Source organism: Apteryx mantelli, chromosome 2 (assembly GCF_036417845.1).
Source record: "Apteryx mantelli isolate bAptMan1 chromosome 2, bAptMan1.hap1, whole genome shotgun sequence".
Lineage (NCBI taxonomy): Eukaryota > Metazoa > Chordata > Aves > Apterygiformes > Apterygidae > Apteryx > Apteryx mantelli.
This window is the reverse complement of record NC_089979.1, coordinates 128,324,456-128,352,204: the sequence shown is the minus strand read 5'-3', so window position 1 is coordinate 128,352,204 and position 27,749 is coordinate 128,324,456. Positions and strand designations below refer to the sequence as shown.

At 38.0% G+C, this 27,749-nt stretch overlaps 1 protein-coding gene across 2 annotated transcripts in view; it reads left to right on the top strand.

Moving 5' to 3' along the window:
* The window catches only part of KAT2B (lysine acetyltransferase 2B), a 47,526-nt gene that overhangs the window by 4,031 nt on the left and 15,746 nt on the right, over positions 1-27,749 (top strand). Inside the window, exons 1-10 of one of the 2 annotated variants that reach the window (XM_067291516.1) lie at positions 4,710-4,724; positions 6,208-6,318; positions 9,353-9,498; positions 10,018-10,107; positions 11,888-12,069; positions 14,450-14,641; positions 17,106-17,212; positions 18,914-19,039; positions 22,973-23,109; positions 24,987-25,195. In XM_067291516.1, coding sequence (XP_067147617.1) covers positions 9,394-9,498; positions 10,018-10,107; positions 11,888-12,069; positions 14,450-14,641; positions 17,106-17,212; positions 18,914-19,039; positions 22,973-23,109; positions 24,987-25,195 — 1,148 coding nt within the window. In that variant the 5' untranslated portion in view covers positions 4,710-4,724; positions 6,208-6,318; positions 9,353-9,393. Of the gene's footprint in view, positions 1-4,597; positions 4,725-6,207; positions 6,319-9,352; positions 9,499-10,017; positions 10,108-11,887; positions 12,070-14,449; positions 14,642-17,105; positions 17,213-18,913; positions 19,040-22,972; positions 23,110-24,986; positions 25,196-27,749 lie in introns of those variants that run through there. The other variant, XM_067291515.1, reaches the window with a different exon arrangement.

Sequence of the window (27,749 nt, the reverse complement as noted above, 5' to 3'; positions counted from 1 at the left end):
TAGCTTTCCTAAAGCAGATTGAGATGAGGCAGACTCATTACTGCTGGACTCTGCATGGTGGGAGTACAGCTCCTCGAAGCTCAACTGAAGATGTATTAAGGTCATTTTCTGGAGAAATAGCAGAAGTATGTAGGACATGTAGAGGATATTTAAGGCTTTCTTATGATCATTTTTATAGTGGGGCAAATCTGTTTCACAGTGTCTTACAGGCCCAGTTAAAGTCCTTAAGTTAAATAAGAAATCTCTCATTAACTTAACTAGGTGGAATTTGGATTCTTATTACTAATAAAAACCTTTATATAGTAGCCTACATCTATTCTATAGGTGAGAGAAACAGTGGGAAAAATAGATACTAAAATACTTGGATTGATGAATAAAGAAAAAATTTGGTCTTAGAGTTAAACATTGAACTGATTATTTTCTATTGCTAAAGACAAATGGATCTGCTGATTTCCTGATATGTATGAGTAGATCTCTAAGCAGTATCTAAATGTTTTCATAGATTTGTATGTACATTTGAGTAAGAAAAATATATAAATTCATCAATGTTTTTGTTATGGTTTGTGTGATGTTCTTTATTAAAACATTAATTTGAGATTACTACTTATGGGAGAAAACCATTTTATAGTAGGGTATGCTACACAGCTTTTATGCTGAGAGGAAAAATAATTTTTCTAGAGTACCTGTACTTGTTGGAAGTAGGAGGTTGTGTAATGTTGTGTATATACAATTTGTTGAGTCTGCTTTGCATCTCAGTTACTAGACAGGGCAGTCTGTATGATTTTGAGTTGAGAACTGAGTAAAATAGTGGTTTTGAAACCCAGTTTTAAGACTCTTCAGGTCTTTTACTTTGTAAGTTAGCTTGAAACTTGTCTTCCTATGCCCATTTTAGCATCTGTAAAATGGGAAGAATATTTTAGTCCATAACCTACAGCAACGTTATTCATTTGTATTATTTAGACTTCTTTCACTTGTATTATTTGAGCATCTAAACCCACTGAAAAGGGGCCTAGTTGTTTAATGTTGTAACTTTCAAATGCTTTCCTAATAAAAATGTTAACAATGTATCTTAAAATATGCTGTTTTATTTTGCTATCCATTTTTAACCCAGTATCAGTTTATTCAGTATTTCAAAGAAAACAATAACTTTCATTTGTCTAGATCTGCCGTTTTCACTGTCCTTAGAAAATTAAACTGTTTAAAATCTACACTACAGCACTCCATGTAACATGGAAGGTCACAAAAAAAGATTATTGAAAGAATGGCATACCATGCGAAATGTACATAACTTCTATGTTGTTGTTTTTACTGAGGGCAGTGATGTGTAAGTGTTGTGTTTTATTATACTGCATGCATCCAATTTTATTAAAAACTACCAATTAAGATAGTGTTCATGATCCTTGGTCTTGCAAAGGTGGCATTCATTACCTTACAAGCTTCAGTAAGGCAAAAGTCCCTAATTTTCTTCAGTGTCTTTATCAAAGCTCTGCAGATGTCCCAGAAAACAAGGCTCCAAGGACTGGATGTACCAGTTCAAATGTTTCTCTTCCTTCCTCCCCTCAAAACTGTTTTTGATCTTAAAAAAAGTTTTTGAGGAGGTGAAGTCATACTTTATTTTCTAATGAAAAGCAGATGAGTGACACAAAGAAAGAAAGAAGCTGAAGACAGTCAAAGAAAGGAATGAATTAACAAAACACTGTGGAAGACTTGAAATAACTCAGCAATTTAAGCCACTGAGGAATGTACATCGAGTATTCAGTGCAAAATACTTGCACTGTCAAGACCTATAATGAAAGCTTAGTTTTAGAGAGGACCTTTTCAGGTTGTGCTTCTCCTTTGTTTACAGAACTTTTATGCCAATTCTGGTGTTTTATAGAGAGATTAAAAAAACCCAAACAACTGATAGTTGTTTGAGAAAGATCTCTGGAATAATTTGAGCAATACAAATTAACGTCTGCTTCAAAAGATCTGGCAAGAAAATACTACTGAGAGCAGAAGAAAATCTGCCATTGAACATACTGTTTTTATTCTTCTGTGGATGGGTTGATATTTATTTTTGGCAGTTTAAGTGAGCCGTTATCACGATTCATACATCTGTTTGTTTGCATCTTTGCTGTTAATTATTGTGTGACACTAAAGTTTGTGTAGTTACTCACTGTTTATAGAGTTTAGGCTTTATAGTAAACATAATGTGGTGAGCTTCTGAGAAACGTTGCTTCCACTCAGAGAAAAAATGCTCAAAATGCTTGTATTTTGTGTGTGTGTGTGTGTGTGTGTGTGTGTGTGTGATGTTTCATTGTGGTATGATTTAAGGCAAATAATAATAAGCATTATGTTATGTCAGTTATTTATAGTGTTGAACATTTGTCCTGAAAGCTGCATGGGAAGGATCAAATCTTACTTCCCTAAAAATAATATTCAATCATTTGTTTTTCTGAGAACTTCTTTATGATTCTCTTGAATTCACTTTGGCAATATTCAAATTTTCTGACAGTTGTCTTTCTGACAGCATTGCTCTTTGATTTAACTGTGAAAACTCTCATGGCAACATTGTCTCTTGCACAAAGCAAATGTGGATAGCTTATTTGGCATGGGGTTTGGCTAGCAAGATGCTAATTGAGAATGTCATCAAATCATCCCACAGATGTCCAAAGTCCCCACAACAGGGCCTTTCCTTGGGTCACAGGTGTCACTCAATCACTGACCTGTCTTTCTAGTCATAAAACTTTAATAGATTTTACAGGCTTGGATAACTAACAAAAGTAAAATTGGCTCAGTGCCTGCGAAACTGTAAGAGACAGTTTCTGCTGTAAAATAACATTGGAGCCTTCCTCATTTCTCTAGTTGTATTACACTTAGAAAATGTGATAGAAAATAACATAAAATTCACCAAGATCTGTACAAATCCTTCCAGATGGCAGTTTGAGTTGTTTTATATATATGTGTGTGTGTGTGTGTGTGTAAATATTATATATATTATATATATAAATTTATAAAAATATTATATATATATAAAAATAATTTTAATCTTCTCCATGCTTCTCCACATTTCATACTGAAATCTCCCTTATGCCACATTATAAATGCATGTTGTGGTAGATAGTCTGCACCCACGCAGTAAGCTTGGAGGGCCAGTGGGCTCAGGTGACGTAGACTGTCCCTTTTGCAAGGGAAGCATGTGAAGGGTGGTTTTACTGGGTGCTTGCAGGTGGTAGTCCAGGTCGTTCTGGTGGCCCCGGCTTCTGGAAACACCATTTGCATGCCAGACTGCACCAAATGTGGCCAGGTTCCATGGCGCGTGGGGCCATGAGTCCATCTAGGTGAATGCTGAAGCATTAGAGAGGCTGGAAACATCATCTGATGCTCAGCAAAACATAGGCAGTGGCTTTCTTAGTGCTCAGGTTGCTGAACATTGAAATTGGGTTGGAAGAGTGATATACCATCAGTCTGCAAAGCTGTCAGTCTTGGGAACTGTCAAGCTGCGCTCTTTTCTGCTTCTCTTAGGTGCTTCTTGCTTAGGTAAGATGGGATTTGGAAACACAAAAGGAAAATGAAATGGGTTCCTGAAATAGATTGTGTTAAAAGTGTTCAGAATCTATTTGAAAAATGACACGGTAGTGCAGGATATATTAACATCACAATTTTTTCCTACTAAGAGTGTTTCAGAGCCATGAATATTATGCAGCAGTTGGCATACTTTCCTCACTGAGGTCTTGGCGCTGCAAATTCATGAGTATCTCGTTACAGGCCAGTACATAGATATCTCTGAGCAGTAGAAAAGGATGCTTTTCTTATAATTAGGTCTTCAGATAGGAACATGAATGCTGTTAGAAGAACCTTACTGCCAAAATAACTAAAACCCCTTGGATATGCAGAAGAAAATCCCCTCCCATAAAGCTGCTCTTTGGCTGACTAGAATCGGTATTTCAGACTTCCAAATGTTTTGAAACACGATTACCCAAGTCACCACCTCTCCCTTAGCTGCCAGTGTTGTTTCACAGCCAGTGTGCGTAACTAAACTTCCCAGCATAAGCAGCAGGTCTCGTTGGTGGGGTCACTGCCTCTGGCATTCGTTGCCTTTGATGAGCTGGCTAAGCCTTGCCTTGGACAGCTTCGTTGAGCAGTGCAATCATTGTTTGCTTATTCCTGTTTATGCTTGCATCATGTCCTTATTTTTAGTTGTAGGATGCCTTGTTGGCAGTATAGCTGATAACATAGTGAGGTATGTGTTGCCCGTCAGATATTCTGTTTGTATTTAAATCCTTAAAAGTTTCTAGATGGCAGAATTTGTAAGTGCTGATATATTAGTAAGTGTCTGAACACTTCTTTCATGTAGGAACTAGAGTAAGGGCTTTCTGTAAAGGAATTAGCCAGTGTTTGAAAAATGTGTTCTTCTGAGCAGATTTCGGTTGCCAGAACTGTGTTAATCTTTCTGTTTGGGGTACTATTATTTTTTTCCTAACACATAAAGTCTATCTATGTGGTAGATAAACAAAACTTGCAATTAATAATGCTGCTTTTTATTACTCTTGAAATCATACTAGTTCAGCAAGCTCCTGTTTTTTATAGTATTGATATTCATTTATGTTGATTTCAGGCTGAGGAATCTTGTAAATGCAATGGCTGGAAAAACCCCAATCCACCTCCTACTCCTCCTCGAGCAGACCTGCAGCAGATGATTGTTAGCCTTACCGAGCCGTGTCGCAGCTGTAGCCATGCGCTAGGTAAGCTTTTTGCTTTCTCCTGGAATCCAGGTGTTTATACCCAGAAGTCTCTGCTGCTGCAAGATAAAATTCAAGATGACATGTTAGGACCTAGAAGTGATGTTATAATTGGACCCAAATGTCAATTAATTTGGATTAAAATATGTTGGGAAAACCCTAAGGTGATTTTCGAAGAAATTGAATAGAGACACAACTTCTAAAAATGCATACACTAACTTCCAAAAATCCATATCTTTTAAGTTGTTAAAATGCAAATGCATTGTTAAGCTACCCATAATAATTGTAATCTTTCATATAACATTTATTAACCTCGTGTTTTTTCATCTGCCAGGTGCTTTAGTTACAGTACAAGTGACTCTCTAGTGGATGTAAGCTGTATTCCATTTTGTTGCTATAGAACAAACTGCAAAATATTCTTGGACATTGTTAAAGCAAGTTCTCTTACCTACAGAAAGATTTGTTAGTTGCATAGCCTGAAAAAGAATGAGGCATCATTCTTACTTTTTGTTTAAAAAATTGCAGTTATCCAGAAAAAAGCTGATGACTCTATTTAGTAAAAGTTAAACTATAATAAGATTCAAAACTACTTGAAAAGAAGCAGTTGCTTTTTAATTTTTGTTGATATGACCCAAAATTTTGTTGATATGACCCAACAGTGAAATAAGAAGAAGGAAATGTAAAACCCTCACAATGGGCTATTTATGTATGTATTTTTGAAAGTAATAATGTACTTTGTGTGGAATTATTCAAACTATTCTTTTTTGGTATGGGTTTTGTTTCCTTTTTTGCTCCCTTCTCATTGTATGCCCTCATTACGTTTGATCTATTTATGGGTTTTTCAGCAGTTTTCTTCCCTTTCCTTATATCCCAGATTTATGGTTTTGCGTGCAGATTATCAAATGCACAGTATCCCAGAGAGTTCAGTGACTTTAGTTAATTTACTTTATTCAACTTTTTATCATTCAGTTTCTCTGCGCTGCCTTTGGTTATGCAGTCAAAGTAGCTTGTGTTATCCATCCTTTTCATTCCTGGCCTTTGAAGATAGAAGATTCTTTTTTTGGTGTTACAAGATGTTTTGTCTGTCATCTCCCTGTTTTTCAGTAGAATTTGTGGATACCATGTATTTTGCAGAAAAACCTCAGCAGTTCCAAGGAGCCTTATTTATTTATTTATTTTTATCAATTAAGAATCTTAAATCACTCATTAACTTGGGAACTAAGGTAAACCACTGTAGCAGTTAATACACCTTACCGAACAAACTGTAATTTATTTACTTCAACTTTATTGCTGTTTTTAGAAAAAGTAAAGTTTCTTAATTCTGCCAACTGCAGCTAATGAGAACGGTGCTTCATTTGAAATAACTCAAATGAATTACTGCCTGCTTCCTCCTACTACAGGCAAGAAATGTGTCTTTCAACAGTATTTTCCCAGATAGTTTTCCTGTTCATCTCTAAGTGTTCCTCCTCAATGCCTTTGAAAGCAGAATGACCAAGGTGTGCAAGCTTCAGATGTGTCACCTGCATTGCATTTTCTCATTCTCAAGGAGCCTTTGAAATAGCTCTGCAGAAATTCCTCTACTGCTTAACTCCAAAAAGTAAGATGTTAGGGTTTTTTGGTTTTTGTTTGCTTGTTTCCTTTTCTTCAGAAGGTGATCTTAGGCATCAGTGTGCGTTTTCTTACTCAGGACATCTTTCTGGAGTTGGTTTGGTCTTCAAACTAGTGCAGTTTTTGGTGCAAAAGTCTATTTGGTGGTGCATATTAGTTTGTTGCACTTATTTCTGTTTACTTACCTACAGCATGCATTCTTTCACCAAAGTCATTAAAATAGTTTACATGCACATCTTGTGTTGCATTGTCTGCAAGTACTGCCTGTACTATTGACTGAGGCCTTTAAACTTATCGTGACACCAAAATATGCAGGCCACTGCTTCTGTGATTTGCCTTTCTCACTGTTGCTTGTCACTACTCCAGAGTTTTCTGGCCCTCTTAGGACCCTCGTCTGCTCTTAGCTCTTCAGTGTGCCGTGTTTTGCCACTAGACAGCCTGCTTCTCTTGTCCTTTTCTTTGTGGTCTGGATTTCCTCAGCCACACAGCTTGGCTCAATACTGGTTTTGTTGTGGATATTTCTTTTATCTGGGCAATGTGTTAGGTCACTAACATAATACTGTGAACCGGTGACTGAATTGTGGGTAGGGAGAACTCACTGTCCAGCAGCCTCGAGACCGGGTGTTTATGTAGTGAGAGGCTCTTCTCTCTTTTATATTTAATTGCTTTCTTCTGTGCTACAGGACATGTTTTCCTGTTGGTAATAATTTTCAGTCTTAGGTCTATTGTGCACTCTTAAAACTGGTTAATTTATGTGTTAATACACTAAGTATGCACTCAGGCTCCCTTTTTTCCTAGTACAATCTGTTCAGTTCCTGCTATGTACCTATATGTAGCATATTTAGGTATTTCTTCATTTACCTGTCCTCCTTCATAGTTTACTAGTGTTTTTATGCAGACATTCATTATTTTTGAGAAAGACTGCAGATATCTTCCTCATTACTCTGTTTTCTAATTGCTTTTTATTCATATGCTCAAGTACTTTCTTACTGAAGTTGCAAAACCAAAACAATTAACTTGCTATTTTCCAGGTCTTCATATTGTTGCATTGTCCTTGCTCTTTCTGCTTGCTTTCTTCTCCTGTGTACTGTAGCAACCTGTACTTGTGATTTTAAGTGCAACAGCAGCTGAGAAGGGATGTACCTTTTGGGCAATGCAGATGAATGGGGTTGTACAACTCAAGTCAAGAGTGGCACAGTATTTAATGTTAGTATACTAAAGCTTTTATTTTACTGAAAGGTTTAATATCAGCCACAAGAATCTGGGAACAAGTTGTGAACATCTCAAGTAAGGTAATTTGTTGGACTGACAAGCAAGCATCTGTGACTGTGGTAAATAGTAACCTGTAGTAAATACACGCTGGTAATACACTTGACTTATGTTACTTTTACATTCATTTCATGGGTTTTAATTCCAGAGTATAATGTAATATTAGTTCCAGAGTATAATAAAATGTTCAAATGTGGCCATGCAGAAGTCAAGGTAACTTTCAGTATTTTTATGGAAAATGGATGGAAATGGCTTCTTATGCTGAATTTGCTAGTTGAGTCCAAGACTTCTTTACTATGTTATCTAATGCAGTGCTCATCTAGGAGGGAATTCGTTACTTTAACAAGATCAGAACTGACAGCTGGGATTATTAAACTTTCATATCTTGTTCAAGGACTGAAATGAAATCATTTTATTCTGCCTAGAATGCTGGATATTTGTAATTAAAGAAAGCCCACACTGACCATCTTGCTTGCAGATGGAATTGTTCAGAGCTTAAGAGATTATATCATAAATGCTTATTTAAGTGGAAATGAATACAGGTACCTTTTTAATGTTCTGAGCCAAAGAAGCTGTCCTTTTTAGTTGAAGCTGCACAAAATTGTTGAATTTAAATGTTTTGACAGATGTCATACCAGACTTTCCAAAACAAACATCTTTGCTGAGTGGCCAACAAAAATGATCCTTTCAAGTCAATGTTATTTCTCTCCACTTCTTTTCTCCTTAAGGAATCAGATTTATGTTGAAAATGCCCTACCAGTCATAACCACATTGTCATATTTAGGATAATACGATAATTATCCAGTAAGTAAATACTGTTAAAAGATGTAAAAACTAATATGCTCAATCTTTTCAATCATTTTCCTTTGTTTTTAAAAGATATTTTCTTGACATTTCAGAGGAAAACTTATGCATACCATTTACATTGTCTTGGAGTCAGCTAAAATCATTACTTATTGTAATGCAAATGTCTTGTTCCAGGAACTGATTTTTGTTTTAAATTTTCTTCTCTCTTCCTGGGGCCAGTTGTTCAAACCAGCTTTAAATGGATGTCCCACTTTAAACCCCAAACTTTGGAAAATTGCAAATGTATAACTATATTTGCCTTCAGAGGTGATAAAAGAAGTTTGTTACTTGCAAATTATGACATCTTGAAAGATGCCGTTTTGCAAACTTCTCAACAAATGGGCATGTGTAATCTGCAAAAGCTTTGCCAATATAATGTGCACAAAGCATTGTTTGAACTTACATGATATGAAAATATTTGTGAAACTTACTCATCCATGTCCACTGTGTACTGAGCTGATTTTTTTTTTTTTTCATTTTCACAGAGCAGGGTGCTACTTGTATCAGCAGGTGGGTTATGTAACCGATGGGGATTTAATCCAGAAACTTTGTCTCAAAAGCATAGCTGCTCTTGGACAAAACTCTCTATAAGTAGTTATATTACAACGTATTAATGCAGACAGACAGGACTTGAGATCTGTTTTCTGAGTGGATGTGCACTGTGATTCCAGTCAATTGCCTTCCCTCTGCTCTGGGAATTACCGTCCATGGACTGTCTTTACAAACTGCTCATATGTGACATGTTTAAGGAGCCTCTGATAACAAGTTCTCCTGTTGTGGCAATTACAGGATCCATACCCTCAATATTATGACTCAGTTTCAGATATTTCAGGGAATAGTTATGCTTTTGGTTCTCTCAGGCTTTTTACAGGTTAGTTTGTATGTTTGTTTTTTATTATTTTGTTTAGCTGCTCACGTTTCTCACCTGGAGAATGTGTCCGAAGAAGAAATGAACAGGCTCCTGGGGATTGTGTTGGATGTGGAGTATCTCTTCACCTGTGTCCACAAAGAAGAAGATGCAGACACTAAGCAAGTTTATTTCTACCTGTTCAAAGTAAGCTGAACTTGCATGGCAGGTTGTCAGGTTTTTTCATTCTTTCACACTCGTGCTAATTTCACTGTTCACTGACCCCTTATGTGTGTATTGACTTTATTTTATGAGAGGTTTTCTTTGCTCTAGTGTGAAGCTATAGCGGCTCACTGTGGACCAGACACTGTGGTGTTTGCAATGCACAGTATCTTATGCCGGAAGTCATCCTGATGGTGTCAGAAGCTGACCCTAAGTCCCATCCATCTACCAGCCTTACCACCTTCACTTACAAATCAGGAAAAGTTGGTAGGCATAAATGCTAATATAGCTGCCTACGCATATACAAAGCAGCCTTTTATATGCATTTCAAGGGATATATGAAGCAATGCACAGTGAAGTTAAGTAGCTATAAATTTAGATGACTAAGCCAGCAGATGCAGAGCAGATTTTCAACACTGCTTATGAAGTGTTGCACAACTGTGACTTCCATTGACCTTATGAATGTAATATGCTAATTTTCAAAAATTTATATATTTTTAACAGCTTTTGAGGAAGTGCATTTTACAGATGGGGAAACCTGTAGTAGAAGGATCTTTGGAAAGCCCCCCATTTGAGAAACCTAGCATTGAACAGGTAAACAATGAATGTGTGGGTGTTTTTGTTTGTTTGTTTGTTTGTTTGTTTATTTGTAAATGCTGTCCTTTCTGTAGTCACTGGTTTTGAAAATACGGCGTTTTAGGCAGTTTGCAAATGTTATTGTATGTTACTTAGGGCAAAGACTGAATCTGAAGGAGACTTCTGCTCCTCTTTTAATATTGGTATAATAGTTACATTATTTGACTTCTCTCATCATTCATCTTATGCTTTAATGAAACTGGCAGGTTTTTGTGGTTTTAAATAATGAAACTGAAAATGCTGCTTTTGTGCGTGGCAGTTCTAATCTTTCTCTGTCCTGAGTGATGAAAAATGCTGTTGAGACTTTGAAATTCAATATTAAAATGACTTTTGTCTTCAGTGAAATCAATGAAAATGTTACAATCCAATTTAGTGAGATTATAGTCTCTTCTTTCAAAGCATACATAGCAAAAACCAGCTAAAAAAACAAAGAATAACTGAGGCTTTTATAAATCTCTCAGTGAATAAAGAACATATGACAAATTCAGATTTTGATTTACCAAGTGCCTAAGAATACACTTCTGGCATGCCAGTAGACTCATTAACTCCAGTGAGACTATGCAGAGGCTTAAATACCTCACTAAATTAGGAACTGTATGTTTTCCCATTGGTGGATGGGATATTTTAAATGTGAAGATTCTGTTATATGTAGTAAACACTTCCTTGGAACTATCAGTTTTTATAACTTAGTAAAATCAAAACTCTTTTTTGCTGAATTGCTACAAGGACTTCACCTTTTCTTCTCCTTTGGTTTGAGTATAAACAAAGAAAAAGTGTATGTAATACCATACACTCCAAAGCCTTAAAATATACTACTAAATATACTATTAAAAAGGTTTTGCACTACACATGTGCGCGCGTGCACACGCACACACACACACACTGTATATATATGTGTCTGTGTATATGTGTATGTGTATGTATATATATATATTTTCCATATTATTCATACTGATCAATTTGCTTAAGAAGGTAAAGCGTTAAGATGAAAGGTTAACTCTTTTTACAGTTTATTTTGAAATAATTAAAGTAGACGGATATTTTCAACCACTTGTTTTTAGCAGCTCAGCAAACTCGATCACACAAAATTATTTGCTAAGCAGTAGTGTTGCATGTGTTTTATAATATGTATGTATTGCAGCAGGTTATTGTAGTTGCACATATTAGCTATCCTTAGTAGTGTTTTTAAAGTGGGAAGTATACAAAATGCAATGAAGTGACATGCTTGTGCAATACTGCCATTTCTTGAAAAATAATATACTATGTAGACAAAAACTTTAGCAGAAGTCCCCAAGTCTGAGTCTGCTGTTAAAAAATAGCTAGAGATGTTTTTAAGTGAGGAGCAAGTACATACTTTATTTACAGAGGAAAATAATAAATCATGCAGCACGGTTATCAGCAAAATTGTTCATATGGGAGCATATAGAAAAAAAATCTCTTGATTTGTCTTTCCCATCAAAAATTTTCTGCTTTGAAAAGCAAGAGAAAATAATTTTCTCTCTCTCCCTCTAAGTCGACTACTGGAATAGAAAAAAAAAATATTTGAATGCACCTGATACTCTGTACAGGAGAATTGACTTGTTGCAGTTACACGTGTAACACAGCAAGGAGTTCAGTCTCCAGTGTTTGTTTTCTTTCCCATGCAATACAAGTTCAGGGTTAATAAAAGTGAATAATGTTCAAGGACACGCCTACTAAAAATATGATTAAATAATTAAACATCACTTTCTCTTTCAAGGGTGTGAATAATTTTGTGCAGTACAAATTTAGCCATTTACCCTCAAAGGAAAGGCAAACAATTGTTGAACTGGCTAAAATGTTTCTGAACCGCATTAACTACTGGCATCTGGAGACTCCTTCTCAGCGAAGACTGAGATCACCCAATGATGATATTGCAGAGTATAAAGTGAATTATACCAGGTAATGGTGCTTTTGCTTATTACAAGTCTTGCTTACAACTGCACCCTATATGCATTTCAGGAATACACCAGTATTCAGAGTTTCACACACGTTCTTGTGTTTTGAGAGTGTGCTTTATCAGCCAAGAACATGGAGTAGAGGTCTGTGGGCTATATCTAACAACTCTGTAGTAACTCTTGTGTTTGCAAAGGTGCTTTCCCTCTGATTAAGGTATGTGCATCATATAAGCTCCTTATTTCATGTACTAAAATTCAGGACAGCTGTTATTCAACTTAAAATAAAAAACAAGCAAACAAATCATTGAAAAGCATCACAGATTGAAACCAAATCATGGCAAGCTTGAGAAGTTAAAATGATTTTGTAAGTGTTTGAGTGATAAATAGCTATTAGATATTATTAGGCTCCTTAAAATGGTAGTTGTTATATGACTTTTTAATACTTTATTCAGAATTCAAAGGAGTAACTTCATCAGTGGGGGAAGAAGAACTAGTATAAAAAGCTAGGTCTTTTTAAATTTTGCTTTTGTAATAAAAACAGCATAATATCTTTTTCAGTTAACATAGAGACAATAGTTAATGTTTCTATAAGCAAATATATTCCAAGGACTGATCAGAAATATTTTTTCTGAATGACAATGAGTATGGCCCTCTATCCATTTTCTGGTGGCCTTTCATCTGAAAAACCTAAGCTCCATAAACTGTATCAGTAAAAGCTGATTTGAGGCTGTCTTTGGTAGCAGTAGACTGTGCTTTTGGCTTTCTAGTATAAGATCAAAAAATTCTGTGACGCTGGGAGGCAAGACGCTGGTCTGTATATGTTTACTCCGCTGGTTCACATAATTTCAAAAAAAATTAGTGGAGGTTAACTGTTTACTGGTGGACCTTTACTTGCCATAAAGCCAGTCTGTGCAGCATTAACCCATCAAGATTTGTCTGTGCATCACAGCATGAAGTTGTCATGAACAGCATGGCATGGTGTTCTGAGTAATTTGACTGAAATGCAGTAGTTTGCCCAAATGGTCCAGATCACACTTGTACTGTTGGGAGATGTGGCCGTGTACAGACCTGTCACTTCAAATAGCTACCTGGCCTAAAGGAGAGTTATTGATAATCTAATGGGGCTCTTACAATTGTTTGGTGTGTTTTTATCCTCTGTTTGTTTGTGGTGTGTCAGATAGCCAGGATTGGTAGGATTCAACTTTTATTAAGAATCAATAGTTAACACTGGGCTCTGGTTGGTGATTTTATTGCTAATTATTTTGTCAACTGCAGTTTCTCAAACCTTCATGCTCACAGTCCCTAAAGCTCCTGCAGTGCTGCCTCTTTCCATCTAATTCTCATTTCAGTTTGAGCTTCTGTCTTTCTCCAAACTCACTCCCTGCTGTAGTGCTAAAGGCATTGCTATGGTTGCAGAGGAGGCAGCTCTGCAGAAGGTAATAGTTTGGGAGAAACTTTTGAGAGAGACTGTGCTGTGGATCTGGATGAGAAAAACACAGTGCAGTATCCAGCATAATTTGTTCACACACAGATATCCAATTCTTATCCTTCCCCCCCCCCCCCCCCCATGGATGGAGTTTTGGTAATGGTTGCAATCTGATTTTGTTAAAGGTAGAAATACCATTGACTCTGTTCACTTATACCTAGATATTAAAATCTTGATTGTAAAGTTAACAGATATGGTGACCCAACATAGTCAGTATACTACAGATTCGCCTTTTCAGTACCATGATCCCTTTCCAAGAACAGTAACAGGGCCTTGTTTATTTTTTTATATATATATTATATATATATATATATATGTACTTATTAATATAAAACTCACTATGGAGGAAGTTAGTAGTAAATGAAAGAGTAACAGGTCAAGATGTAATGGGAAGAAGCCAGCTGGTGGGAGGCCAGGCTGGAAGTCCGGTCAGACTGGGCTGGAAATAATTAGAAATGTTGCCCCTTTTACATATAGCTGGGAAAAAGTGTGAGTTTAAAGGGCGGAAAACAAGGCACAGAGCAGGCTAAGGGTGAAGTCTTTGGAGCCACAGGCAGCAGCCACAGGAGGCTGAACAAATGAGTCGTGGAGAAAATCCTTGACATCAACACGAATTTTGTGTGATATATAATTACTGTCTGGCCCAAGAGCACTTTGTGGAAACTAGAGTGCAGAGAAAAAGAATATGGAGACTTAAGATTACTTGACTGTTATTTGTCTAAAAGGCTGGGCAATATAAATGCTGCTTAGCTCTGTGTAGACCTGATATGGAACTGATTTATACAGTCATTTAGCTCTCACTTACATTGTAAATGATGCAGGTAGTGCTTTCATTGCTTCAGGTTATTAATATGTATTTTAGGTGGTGATAATTAACGGGCTTTTCTCCCCCTTACAGGTGGCTTTGTTACTGCAATGTCCCTCAGTTCTGTGACAGTCTACCTCGGTATGAAACCACGCAGGTTTTTGGTAGGACATTGCTTCGCTCTGTTTTTACTGTAATGAGACGGCAACTACTGGAGCAGGCTAGGCAAGAGAAAGACAAACTTCCTCAAGAGAAACGAACACTAATCCTCACTCATTTTCCAAAGTAAGGGTTCACAACTCAGCTTCATTCAAGGTTAACCAGTAGTATGCAACTTTGACCTGGAAATGAAAAAGAAAAAAAAAAAAGTGATTAGTTCTCTTCCCTACAGCTTCAAATCATTTATTCAGTGGCAAATAGATATTGCAGCTTTTTTCTGTCACTTGAACTAGTGTATTTTATGTATGCAACTGCTTGTTATATGTGTAATGAATACACATTGGTTGTTTGGCTTTGTCCTAGGGCTTTACTTTATAAGTAAGATTATTCATCTTGCCCTGGGGGATTGTGCTCATTGCCAGTTAGAATTTATTGTCGGTCACTTACATTCTTTTCGGTAATCCTTGGAAGCAACACAGATCCAGATCTTCAAAAATACATGCTTCATTCTGCTTTTATGATGGAAGAGTAAAAAATAATTTGAGAATTGTACTGCAGTTTATTTACAGTTAAGAATTTCATTTCCATTCAGCATTGTAATGGGGAAAAAGGTAGTCCCTCTCCCTGCCCTCAGGAAAGATCTGCTCATTTAACGAGGAATGGAGTTGTCAATATAAAGCTGCATCCATGAACCCTAAACTCATGAAATTAATAGTGATGGCTTGTTTCAGTACTGGCATTTTGATGGCAGAATCTCCCACAACTAATATTCACATCCTGGGATATGGGAGAGAATGGGTTGTCTCGGGTTGTCTCAGGTTGTCCTCAGCTTTGGCTAGCCTCAATGTCAGACATTTATTGGCAGTTAAAGGAGGTGCTGGTGACTAGATCGTTCATTGTATGCTTTCTGTTAAAAGAGCCTATCTCTTCAAAAATATCCTTATTTTGTGAGGATGGCTTGGCTCCCCAGTCTGTATGTTAAAAGCCTGCCCTCTTTTACAACAAGGGAACCGAGTCTGCAGGCAAGGTGGTGACACCGCTTCTACGCAAATTACTGCCAGGCACTAGAGCGGCTTGGTGCTAATGGGAATGAAAAACAATATGAACTTTGCAAAGTTGGGTAGAGCTAGGTTTTGTTGTTCCTTACTCTTATTCATAATGCCTTCCACCGCTTCAGGCAGGGTAGACCGTGTGGGGGGCAGACTGTTACGGGTACAGGAGTGTCTGGGTATAGGATCATGAACTTGCCCTAAAATAGGTGTAAAAAGGATATTACACTGTGCTTATGCGAAGAACAGATCCATGGAGGGTACGGAGCCAGGTGCCACTTTCAAAGCAGCCCCATCGGCCCTTCCCCAGCAGCCCGGCTTTCCCCACATGGGTCCCCAGCGTGGGTTTCCCAGCCTGGGCGGCTGTGGTTCACAAGCGGCCTTCTAGGGACTTGTAACGCGACACAGCTGCGAGCAGGCAGCCGGCAGTGCAGGTGACTAATACCCCCTTAACCGAGCCAGATATTAAACCATCAAGAAAAAAGAGAAGCATTAACTGAGGATGCTTTTCAGGATCATGGTTTTCCGAGCCCCTTTGGCACGGCAGTGCTGATGGAAGCATGCAGGTGTTGTGCCTGGCAGTGCCCAGGAAAGCAGTCGTTGAGGGGTCAGGCTGCAGCAGCTCTGCTGCTTGCCAAGGCAGCCTCACTACAGTTTAACTCGTGCCTCGGCTTTGTCAGTGATGCTCAAGCAGTTGTTGTAAACTTTTAAGCTATTGTCAGCTGTCTAGATAGCAGCTAACACCACACATGCTATGCTTAGCTATAAATGTGCTATATGTAAAACAAAACAGTAGGTCTTGATCCTGAATATCCTTATTGTATTCAGAAAGTTTTATTCCGCGGTCCTGTTGGTTTAATTTGGACAGCTGCTGTACGTACAGATGACTCTAGAGAGTAAAAACGTGCCACATCAACTGCTGGTCTGAGAGCCCCTTTTGTGCAACGTAGGATACGCAGCTACCTCACCCCTGGAAGGGAGCTGATGTGTTGGCCCTGTGGAGGCAGGCCTGCCCCATAGCCTATCTGTGGGATTTCTCTCGCGTGTAATATGAAGAGGGGTTTAAAATCATGCTATTTCTGTAAGTGTACCAAACTAAAATTAAAAGTACTGTCCTGCAAGCCCTGATGTGTAATTCAATGTTATGGTGGCACACTTAAAGGAATGAAAATGTCCTCCTAAGAGCATTGTTAATGACTAACACTGTTGGGATTTTGTAAATCTGTATGAGGTAGAAAGCAAGTACCTCTGCAAAATACCAGTTTATCGGGATAAACAGACATTTTTTGTCATCATTGTATAACATCAGTACCTTCCCATTTGTGAACTCGTTCTTATGAATGCTCTTTTTTGTTCTGTAAAAATAGTTTCTAACTGTTTACTTCTGCATTTTCAAATTCAATAGTTATTGCTTAGAATCAAAGATCAATTTTCATAGGTAGGAGCACTGTACCCAGCTAGGTGCTTAATGTCTAGTCTGTTTTTTTTTTTTTCTTTGAATGATACTATTATGTTAACATTTCATCTGTTTTTGTACCTAGGTTTCTGTCCATGCTGGAAGAAGAAGTGTACAGCCATAATTCTCCCATTTGGGATCAGGATTTCATGGTGTCTACTTCCCTCACTGGCCAGCTGGGAATCCAGACAGGTAATTTGCATTTAGCAAAGGATTGGGGAACACCTGAGAATATAAAATCCAATCTAATACGTCTGTGCAAGTGATGAATTCTGAGCAAGGCAACTTAGATGTGCAGCTTTTCTACATAGCAGGCTATACTAAAATCGGTCCACGTCAAGTAGGCACTGGTGCTTCTGCATATTTTGATGATGAAACGCAGCTAAACGAGCGTGTCTGTAGAGCAGGCTGGCTGCTGAGGCATGTCACCTGAGTGTTCAGGTGGCGCAAGTGCACTGAATACGGGCAAGTGAGAGTAATAAGCAAGTAAATGGCTGATGTGGGTGACCTGCTGGACATTGGTCCTCTTGCATGATGACCCTTGCTACCTGTCCAGCTCCCCAGCAGTACCTCATCATCAGCTATCGCATTGCCTTTACACACATTCCTTTGATTTTCTTGTTTTTGTAGAGCTCTTTCTTGAATTGTTTCCTATTCACACGTGCTGTGTTTACCTCATCAGCTATTTTGCAGCTCTAATCACTTTTCCTCTGAGTTAGGGTAGTTCAGAGGTCTATAAGTCATCCTTAAAATTGCAGGAAGACAATGGTGATAGTTTTCTTTTGCTTTCTCCTTCTTCCCCTCCTTTCTGCTCAACTGTATTTACAATCCATTCATACAGCTCAGGAGCTGTGGCTTCAATTTTTGGTAAGTTAGGAAGTGAAGCCTGGAAAAATTTAATTCCATATTTTGTAATGATTGCTGATTATCAGTTGATGAAATCATCATGCTGACATTTTATCTGATAATGGATTTCCTGGTGTAGTGGGGAAACTTCCACTGTGACAGATACAGATTTTTGTGAGAAATTCCTGGTTTGTTTCATGAACTGATGAATTTTGCCTTAGGCACATGTTCATTACAACTCTAAAATAATCTTGCTCACAGAGTTTCTTCTATCATGTAATCTTCAGCAGTGCTTCAGATTTTAATGTGTCCTTCTCAGGCACTGGGTTCTCAGCATGAATATAACACGAACGAGTTGCTAGTGAGGCTGTTGCTGGTGATGCCATCAAGATAAACGCATGCAAAGAGCAAGACTGCAGCTGTTCAGATGATGAGCTGACACCTTATCCCCCTTGCAAAGTCCTGACACAAATGAAAGATGGATATTCTGGGATGAGTGTGTTTTTTCTTTTTTAATTTAGAGAGAGAGATATTAGTGTGTGTCTTTTTAAAAGAATGATTTCATCCTCTTAATTGGTGCCCCCTTTTATTGGGTTTGGTTTGTGCAGCCGGTCTTTGAACACTGTTTAAGTGGACAGCTGAAGTTGAATGATGAGCTCTTACTTTTCAATAGAGCCCTACAAAAAGTCTTTTGATAAGGGTGAACGCCAGCTGGCTTGGCAGGTATGTGAAGGAAGTTTCTTTTCTTAACTTGTGCCCAGCACTGCAGAATAATAAAGTCTGATATTTGCAATGTAGTAAAATGAACTCTGTCAACAGGTTAACTCTATCGATACAGTCCCACACTAGGTGGCAGTTTAGAAAAATACGTTGAGATGATGCTCAATGTCTCTGCTTGCCCACCAGTGGCATTGCTTTGTTGCACAAAGTTATCTGTTACTTTGCAGTGCATGGCTGTGGAGTTGGGTCTGTAGTGGTGACAGTGGTTCAGCCAGCACTGTAGTGGATTCCTTGTCCTGAATCTTTCTGTCTTTTATGCCATTGCAGTCATCAGTCCTCCTCCTGTTGCAAGATCCGTTTCATACAGTGCAAGTCCTTCGTCTCTGGAGCAACCCAACAGTGGAAATATGAGTCCAGCTTGCAAAGTTTCATCTGTCCTTGACCCAAACCTAGGTAACAGAGAGGGAGACTCACTTTTTGGCTTCTGCCAGTGTTATCAGTAGTCACAGTATGATGGTGATCGTTGCGTTCACTGTGCAATAGCAACCTGGAGGTGTTTTTGCTAAAAGACACGTGCACATCCTTTTTTTCCCCACTATGGTAATGTTTAACTAGCAGAAATGACATTTGTATTTAAAAAATAAACAGTTTGTTTAAATTTGATTAAAATGGGAAAGGTCTCCATGTGACACAGGTTGTCAGAAAGCGCTTTACCTTGGGTAAATGTATTACTGCCCATGAAAAAAGGTTTTGTCTAAAGAAAAATCACCTATATTACTTTTTTTAAAATTCTTTCAAGATATTGCAATTACATCCATATGAAGAACCAAGAAAAGAGCGCACATGTCAATTTTAAATTTAACCAAGTTAAGTTTAAAGCCTGACTGAGGTCAGGTTAAAAAAGAGTTTTTGGGAAAAAGCTGCTGAATGCATAAATTCTCCTAATAGCTCCTTTTTCAAGCAGCTCAGAACTCATGAACCTGTCAAGAGTGTTTGTAGGTCAGAGAGATGATCCTGAACTCATGCAAAGTAAGTGCTTGAGGAATAAGAAAAAGCTTAAATGAATTCTTAGTCCCAGTGTTCACTACAAAGAACCAAAGGAGGCTCCTAAACTGGAGCTTTCTTTATGGGGAACAAACTGGAGAACAATCTTGAAAAGTGGGAATAGAAGAATTCTTGTTACAGATCAGTAAAATGAGTAGTAAGTAGTCACCAGGAAAAATGATATTTTTGTGAGAATATTAAAAGAAATATGAAATTGACAAACTAATAATTAAGTTGTACAGCTGAGCTGTCGTTCAAATTGCCCTCAGCAGAAGAGAAATGAAATATCACAGGTCCGAAACTAGTTTTTAAAGGGATTCTAAGAGAATTCAAGAAACTGTCAATAAGCCTCCTATTTCAGGCAATTAGAAGAAACAATAATAAATGATTAAGAGTGAATCAGGTGTGCAGAAATTCAGTACGTCTTTTGTAGAATTCAGGAATTGTACAAATCTGTAAAGGAACTGCTGAGCATTTGGATAAGGGTTTTGAATGCCATTGTGTACGTGGATATCCAGAAAGCTTTGGGCAATTGCTTCAACAAATTCTGATTAAAAAAAAAAAAAAATCCCTTGTGAAACAAGAAGGTAGGTCCCTTTATATTATCAATAACTAGTTAAAAATAGGAAATAAAGAATAGGAATAAACAGTTTTCACAATGAAAGGAGACTAACAATAAAACTCTACTGTTGAGAAAACAATGTACTGCTTGAAAGTCTGAGAAAGTGAATGAACAGTTTGATCTTCACATAGTTAAAGTGCATTAGCTATGGGGGAAAAAACAATGGATGCACAATAGTGGGCCCTAAAATATCTGCTTGTTTCAGAAGGGAGATCTTGAAATTACTGTGGATATTCCTTAGGAACCGAAGCTTAGCTCACTGCTAAGTGGTGGTCACAAAGGCAAAAGTCTGTATCCTGGCTCTGACAGTGACCAGTAGCAGATCTTTAGGGAAAGAATATAAGGACCAGGTAACTATAGAGTGAAACTCCTGTTTGTGTGCTTTCTTAAAGTTTGGCAGTCTGCAGTTTGGATAAATCCTGAGCTAGCAGCTGGCTCTATCATTATTATTGTACTTAATAGTCTTTGATGGACCTTTCTTTCATGGATTTGTTTAATTAGTTACTTTTGTTATTTTACAATCTGCAGTTAGTAATGCAGTTAATAATTCATGTGGTATATTTTGATTTGGGATCTTAATATCATGGATTCTCTAAATCAGCTATGTATGACATGTCAGTCTGTATGTGCTGCTTGATTTATAAAAAGCGTGAAAAAAATCTATAATGGATACTTAATTCCAGCAGATCCCAGAATGCAATTTCGTGTCATCCAGCAGTATGCACTGTAACATGTATTGAGCACTGATCTTCCGAGACAGCAGCATGGAAGTTCCCTGTAGAAGGATGCTGAAGTAAAAAGAGAAGCAAATGATTTCAGTGTGGGTTTACAAAGGTTGTATGGGACAAGGAGAGGTGTATTTGTCCTGGTTCATGCTAATATCCCAGCACAAAGGCAAAATTGCAGCCCTGATAAATATTAATATTCAGATTATATTTCTTTCTCTTTTTTATGGATTTTCTTTCTATAGGGTTTAAAAGAGAAAAATCCCAAAGTTTTGCATAAACCAAAGCACATATGTGCTAAGGTATATGACAACTAAAACAAAACATATTTGAGAGAAGAGATGGGATAAAATATATAACTGGGATATTAATGCAAAAAGCAGTGTTGTTCAGAATGGCAGTCACAGGAGGTAGGAAAGAGGTGTTAATTGGTCTATCTAGTATGCATCAGCTTGATCCAAGGCCTGTTTTTTGTGTGTGTGTGTGTGTGTGTGTGTGTGTATATATATATATATTTGGATATATATATGGATAGATATATATATGGAGATATATGTATCTCCAAGGATTATAATCCAGGATTATAATGAGAGAAAGACCAGGTGATAGTTAAAGGGCTGAAAGTTCATGGGAATAATAATCATTAATGTAGCTTTCCAAGCCAGAAAGGATCAGACCTTTCTCAGGACCCTCAGGATCCAGCTGTCTTTTTATTCCACAGTATTATTAGCTCTTTTCATCTGACACAAGTTAAAAAGTAATGCTAATTTTTTCTGATAGACCGCATGTAACGTGTGTGTTGAGTTGAAAGTGTTGCTATTAGTAGCCTGCCATATATTGTATCCACACTAGAGTCAGCGATACAAGGATGTCTTGTTAATATGGAGCAGCTTTATGCAAAGGGAAATATTTTTAATATTGTGCGTAGAGCAGTACACATGCGCAAAAAGTCTGTTTTGATGCCATTTTGTGACCTTGCCAATGAGAGATTTGCCAATATAATTGTGTCAACTAAAAGAATTTTTCACACTGTATGCTAATATTATCTACCAATAGAACTTTGTAATGACAATTTGGCCTCAGTTTAAGAAACTTTGAAAAATAGATTCTTAATTTTTTTTTAATCACTCAACTCAATTGGATTGGGTGAATTACAGTTTCATTATTTTCATTTGCTGTCGTGTTTGTTTCAATACTGTACTTTACAGAAATACCTTCATCTAATCTTGCTATTTTAGTCTTGCTATTTCTTCTACTTTTTGTTTAATTTCACATTTTTTGCAAACAGCAGAATGTGAAATAGCTGATATCAGGCATTCTTTCCCTATTTGCTTTGGAGGCACAATATGTCACACAAACTAAGTGCCTTTGTCTTCTTGGGGAAAAAGAACTAAAGACCAAAGAGCTTAAATTCAGACTCCTATACGTTATATAACCTCCTGCTGTATACAGATATCGTCCCTGGATGGATAGTCTCCTGGGCTGAAAGGCTGAGCTCAGGAAATAGTCTAAACTTTGTTAGTGCTGCTCCAGATTACTCTGAGTAGTTGTGTTTAGAGATTAACTTCCATTCTGGGTCCCTGCAGCAGTGTGTCCTGCTCCAGCATTCATAATGACAAAGAAATGGAGTCTGAAATAATTTACGGTCTTGTATTACTATCATGTATTGCTCAGAGCAATACTTCCTCACCCATGAGGCTTGTGTTTTGAATAGCTAATACATTCTGCAGACATACTAGCAGATTTCATCGCATATTAGTATTTAAGTTGCAAATTGGCTTTTGAATCGATAAGAGAACTTCAAATCTTAGTTCTTTATCAGAAAACAGTTAATTAAGAAAGTGATTAACCTCCTGTTTTATTTGAGAATGTTTAAGCTGTTCCATGGTAGCGTTCTGCTCCCTCATTCCTGGTTGCTCCTGTTTTATGAATATAATGATTAAACTGTCTCTGGTAGTTTAGTTATTTTAAATTTGTCCTGGTTTTGTTTTATAGGGGAAAAGAGAAAAAATAATGAGCCTTATTCTCTGGAGGATTCTAAGAGGCCAAGGGTTGTAGGAGATATTCCTATTGAATTAATCAATGAAGTAATGTCAACAATTACAGATCCTGCTGCAATGCTTGGGCCAGAGGTGAGAAATATAGAGAGGTGGTCTTGTAAATGGTCTGTTTTTAATAAATGTTTCACGCGGATAGAGTAAGATAAGCTATGAGTCCACAAAACTTACCGTGTTGTCAGTAAGAAGAGTAAGAAAATGGAAATGTTTAGGTGTGGAAAAAATATTGACAAAATACATCATTAGCATGAAGAATAGTTCCACAATTTTTTTTGTTGTTGTTTTTAATGTGTTGCGTATTGTTTGCAAAGAGACTTGGAGATTAGTGATAGTGAAGAAATAGATATCAGGTTATTTTTCATGGTATTTCTGTCACAGAACAGATCCATAATACACTTTATTATTGTTAATCACAGATGTAGCATGTAAGACATGGTAAATTGGGTGCAAACCTTGCAGCAGAATGAAAGATCCAAATTTAAAACCTCTGTCTAATGCAGAAGGGCTGATCTAAACAGTTATTTGCCCCTTCTTCCACAGCTGCTCTTTCCTGTGCTGTGAGAGAAAAACAAGCAGAATTGCAGAATTGTGGCATGTATGGAATTGCACTTTCTTTCTTTTTCTCTCTCTTTCTTTCTTTCTTTCTTTTTTTTTTTCTTTGGCTGGCTTTTCCTCCTTCTGTTTCCTCCGCCAGCATATGTTTTGCCAGCAGCTTATGTTTGCCAAGTTTAGCTGGAGGCTGTTGAAGGTTTGGAACGACATACATTTTACTCAGACTATATACTGTGACTGATGGCTGAGTGTGTTACAAATGCTGTGCCAGTCTGGATGGATGGTGGGGCTGGCAGTGACTAGATACCCAGCAGCCAAACTTTGCTCTAGAAAGAAAACAGTATGTGAAAGTGAGCTTCACCCCCTGCAAAATAAGTGTTGCTTTGGGAAAACTTGTGGTTGGGGGAGGTCTGTGGGTGTAGTGAATTAATTGGAATTAATTAGTTTTCATGTATCTGTATAATTATCTGACTTTCTGAAATTTATATGGAATATAATGGAGATATTTTGATAGCTAATAACTGTACTTCGATTTCTATGAGGTGAGGGGAATCTGATAAGGGCTGTGTAGTGGGTCTTCAAGATTGCTTGGTGTGCGTAACAACAGTGTGTTATTTATCTGTTTTTAATACAGTATTATGTTGTAACAATTTTTTTAAAAGTAGCCAAACTTGTGACTGTTCAAAAATGTTTTCCTTTATTTCTATAGCAGTAGTTAGAAAAGATTCTGCTGCCAGACTTGGTGATGGCAGCATGCATGCAGACATGTTTTGGCATTGTAAAATGATATTGGAAAAAAAAGTTAAATAAACTGTCTGTATTAATTTCATCTCCATTCAGATATATGCGTATAATTACCAGTTATAGCAGCAAAATCACCAGGAATTAAAACATTCTTTTTAGGCTCTTAAGATAGTTGTATGGATAGTGGAAAGCACTACTAAAATGGAAAAAAAAAAAAAAGATGGTACATGCACTGTCATTATCATCTGTGATTTGCAGTATGTATAAAGAAATCCGCTACTACTAGTGTCCAAACTAGCTAGATTAAAGAAACTGTGAAGATACACTGGCATAAGCTTCAACTGCATAAGTGTTGTCCTCCATGGGGTTTTGTCACTTGTTCAGTCATACAGTCATACCATCACTGCTGCTACTTAATCTTTACTAAAACAAGCTTGTGTAAGCCTATGTATACTGTAGTGTAGACTTATAACCAGCTTATTTGATGGTGTCACTTCATCTAAAAAAAAGTAGATCAAAGGCAGCTCTGTCTATTTTTATAAAAGGATGGCTTGGAAAAAGAGGGGTGTTTTTTGTTTGGTTGTTTTTTAAGGCTGTTCTGTCAGAGGATATGAAATCTTCAAAATGTGATTTTGTTTCTCTTTTGTATGATGCAGACTAATTTCCTCTCAGCGCATTCAGCCCGGGATGAAGCGGCAAGGTTGGAGGAGCGCAGGGGAGTGATTGAATTCCACGTGGTGGGAAATTCCCTGAACCAGAAGCCAAACAAAAAGATCATGATGTGGCTAGTTGGTTTACAGAATGTGTTCTCCCACCAGCTACCCAGGATGCCAAAGGAGTATATCACACGCTTGGTCTTTGATCCGTGAGTACCTTTTGAGAGGAATTTCATGGGTGAGTTAAACAGAGTGCCTGGTGCTGGTTGCAGGAAGCGATGTAGAAGTGGGCTGCTAAGGTGATGTGGAATGGAGCTTTGCTCATGCCACCCTTTTCCTATCTTTTCAAGCCCCTGTAACTCCTGGCCAGTCTAAGAACCTGACTACCATCTAGGTGGCTGTATTAATAAGTGGCTTGTTAGTATGGGAAGGGCACCGGAAGAAGGCTCCTTACATATGTTGTACTTCTGGGTATTAGAAATGAAAATCAGAAAATAATTATGGTGCCTGTCAGTGGTTTTTGGACCTGTACTAACTTGTAGGCTGCTCCATCCTCTGTCTGTAATCTGCAGACAGAGGTGGGAAGAACCAAATGGCAGAAGAGACTGAAGCTTTTCAAAGAGAAGAACTTGTAGCATCTGTGAAGAACAGAAGCATGTAAGTCAACACTGGAGAAAGTTTAGAAAGTTTAGATAAGCTACATTGCTTTTCTCTTTAAGTCGTAGTGCACATTGTCCTTCCTGCTTTGGATGCAACTGTACACCACAGACACTTGAAAAGAGACACTTCGGCTGCAGCAGCACCCACAGGGTGCACTTGACCTCTGCCCAACCTTAGTGTCCTGATCTGACTTTGCCTCAGCTGCTCAAACAAGGAGGGAGGTTCTTTTGCTAGGTTCATAGTTATTTAAGCTCTGCCCTTTCTGACGTTATCTTCCCTCTGGCTTTAGTATTATATATTTTTTCTTTTAAAACATTTTTTTTGCTATTGTTTTTAATCCTTTGCAGTATCGAGATTGTCAGGTATCAGTTCTCTCCCATTTACTCAATACACTGAGGCTCTTTCTTGCCCTGATGCTTGCTTTGCCGCCTTCTCTGATGTCTCCACTTTTTCACTGCTGTACTCCCTGCAGAGCCTGCTTATTCTCAATCAGTATGCTCTCCCAAAATTTCTGACTCTGAATGATCCACAGCCAAGGAAAGCCTAGGCCCACAGTACTGACTCCAGCACTTCACAGTGGAGCATGTCTGTAGGCTCATTGCATCTTGGCGGAGGCATAAAGGTGAGCTCTGGTCAAGCTAACCTCAGCCAGCTGCTCTGCCCAGTTTGTGGAAGAATGCTGCCTCCCCCGCTGGTGATGCCAAACTCTGTGCCCAGTGTGTTAGCAGCAGCAGTAGTCATGAAAGCGATACTGGAACCATTTCCTTTGCTTTTAGGCTTGCTAGTGTTTCCCCTCTGATACTGCCTCAGTGCCAACAAATTCTGTATCCACTGGGTCCGCACGTTCCCTGAAGCACAAGAAGCCCAGTCCTGGGGACTGGTGGACAGGACCCTGGTCTCACAGCACAAGATACTGATCTTGGGGACTTCTCCTAGGTTCTTCAGAGGGGAACAGCACTGCTTGCATGAGGGCCAGCACCAATCCATAGACTCTTTTGCCTTGCTTGTATGGGATGAGCACTGTTTGGGAGAGAAGGAGACAGCCCCGGGGATCTTTTCTGAGTTTAGGAGCATTAACAGTGCTGTGGTTGCAACCAGAGGCTACTGTTTGAAAGACGGGTTCCCCAACAACTAAAACATCAAAGCAAATTGTGAAGTAGTGGGTGCTGAGCCATGGTCTTCTCCCATATTTCTTGAGGTCCTCCTTTATTGGAAGAGACTACTATTTAGTAGGTTGAGAGGAACTGCTGGGGATTAAAGTGCTCTTCGGTTTAGATATCTGTCTGGAGAGTAGTCTGGGCTTGAGAAAGAGGTATGGATATTGCTAGAGCAAGAAAATGCCCTTTTTTTGTGCCTTTGGCAAACAGTTCACCCAGAGGAAGCAAAGCACGTGGGCTAGACAGGTGAGAACTCCGGGATCTGCCACGAATTTCCAGGGGGATGTGTTGGAGATCTACACTGAGTAGCAGTACACACAGACCTACGTTGCGTGGGAGTAGGAGTGCCGCAGTACTCTTTCCAAGTTTCTTTCAGCTGTCACCTTACTTATTACCATCTGTGATGCTCTTATTTCCAAAGTGGCCATCCTCACTGAATCTTATAAACAACTCAAAAATGAACTACTCAGGCATGAGGAAATAAAATTAAAAGCACAAACTATTATTTTGGCATTGTCATTCCACAGATAAAAAGCACTAAAATAAGTACAAGAAAATGAAGAACAAGTATAGGTGATTAGCTTTGATTAATAACAGCAAAAGAAATTCTTACAAAATCTCCTTCAGCAGTGACACATAAAATATAACTCCTCTTTGGGCTGCCCTTTTTTTGGAAGGGGCTCAGTTTTGGCACCAATTCCTGCCCCAAACATAAATAATAAAGCAAATTTACAACAGATATTTTTTGTACAATTTAAAGAATACTGTGTTTTGAGGAAGCTAGAAAACAGGTGCAGCATAAGTCTTTCCAGACCTTGAGGATGACAATAAAATTCTTGATCTCTTAACAGTTTAGATGGCACATCATTATATCTTTCCTAGCAATCAATGTAAGTGCAACAGAAATGGACATTTATTCTGGTGTTGATTCCAGTAGTAATGGATG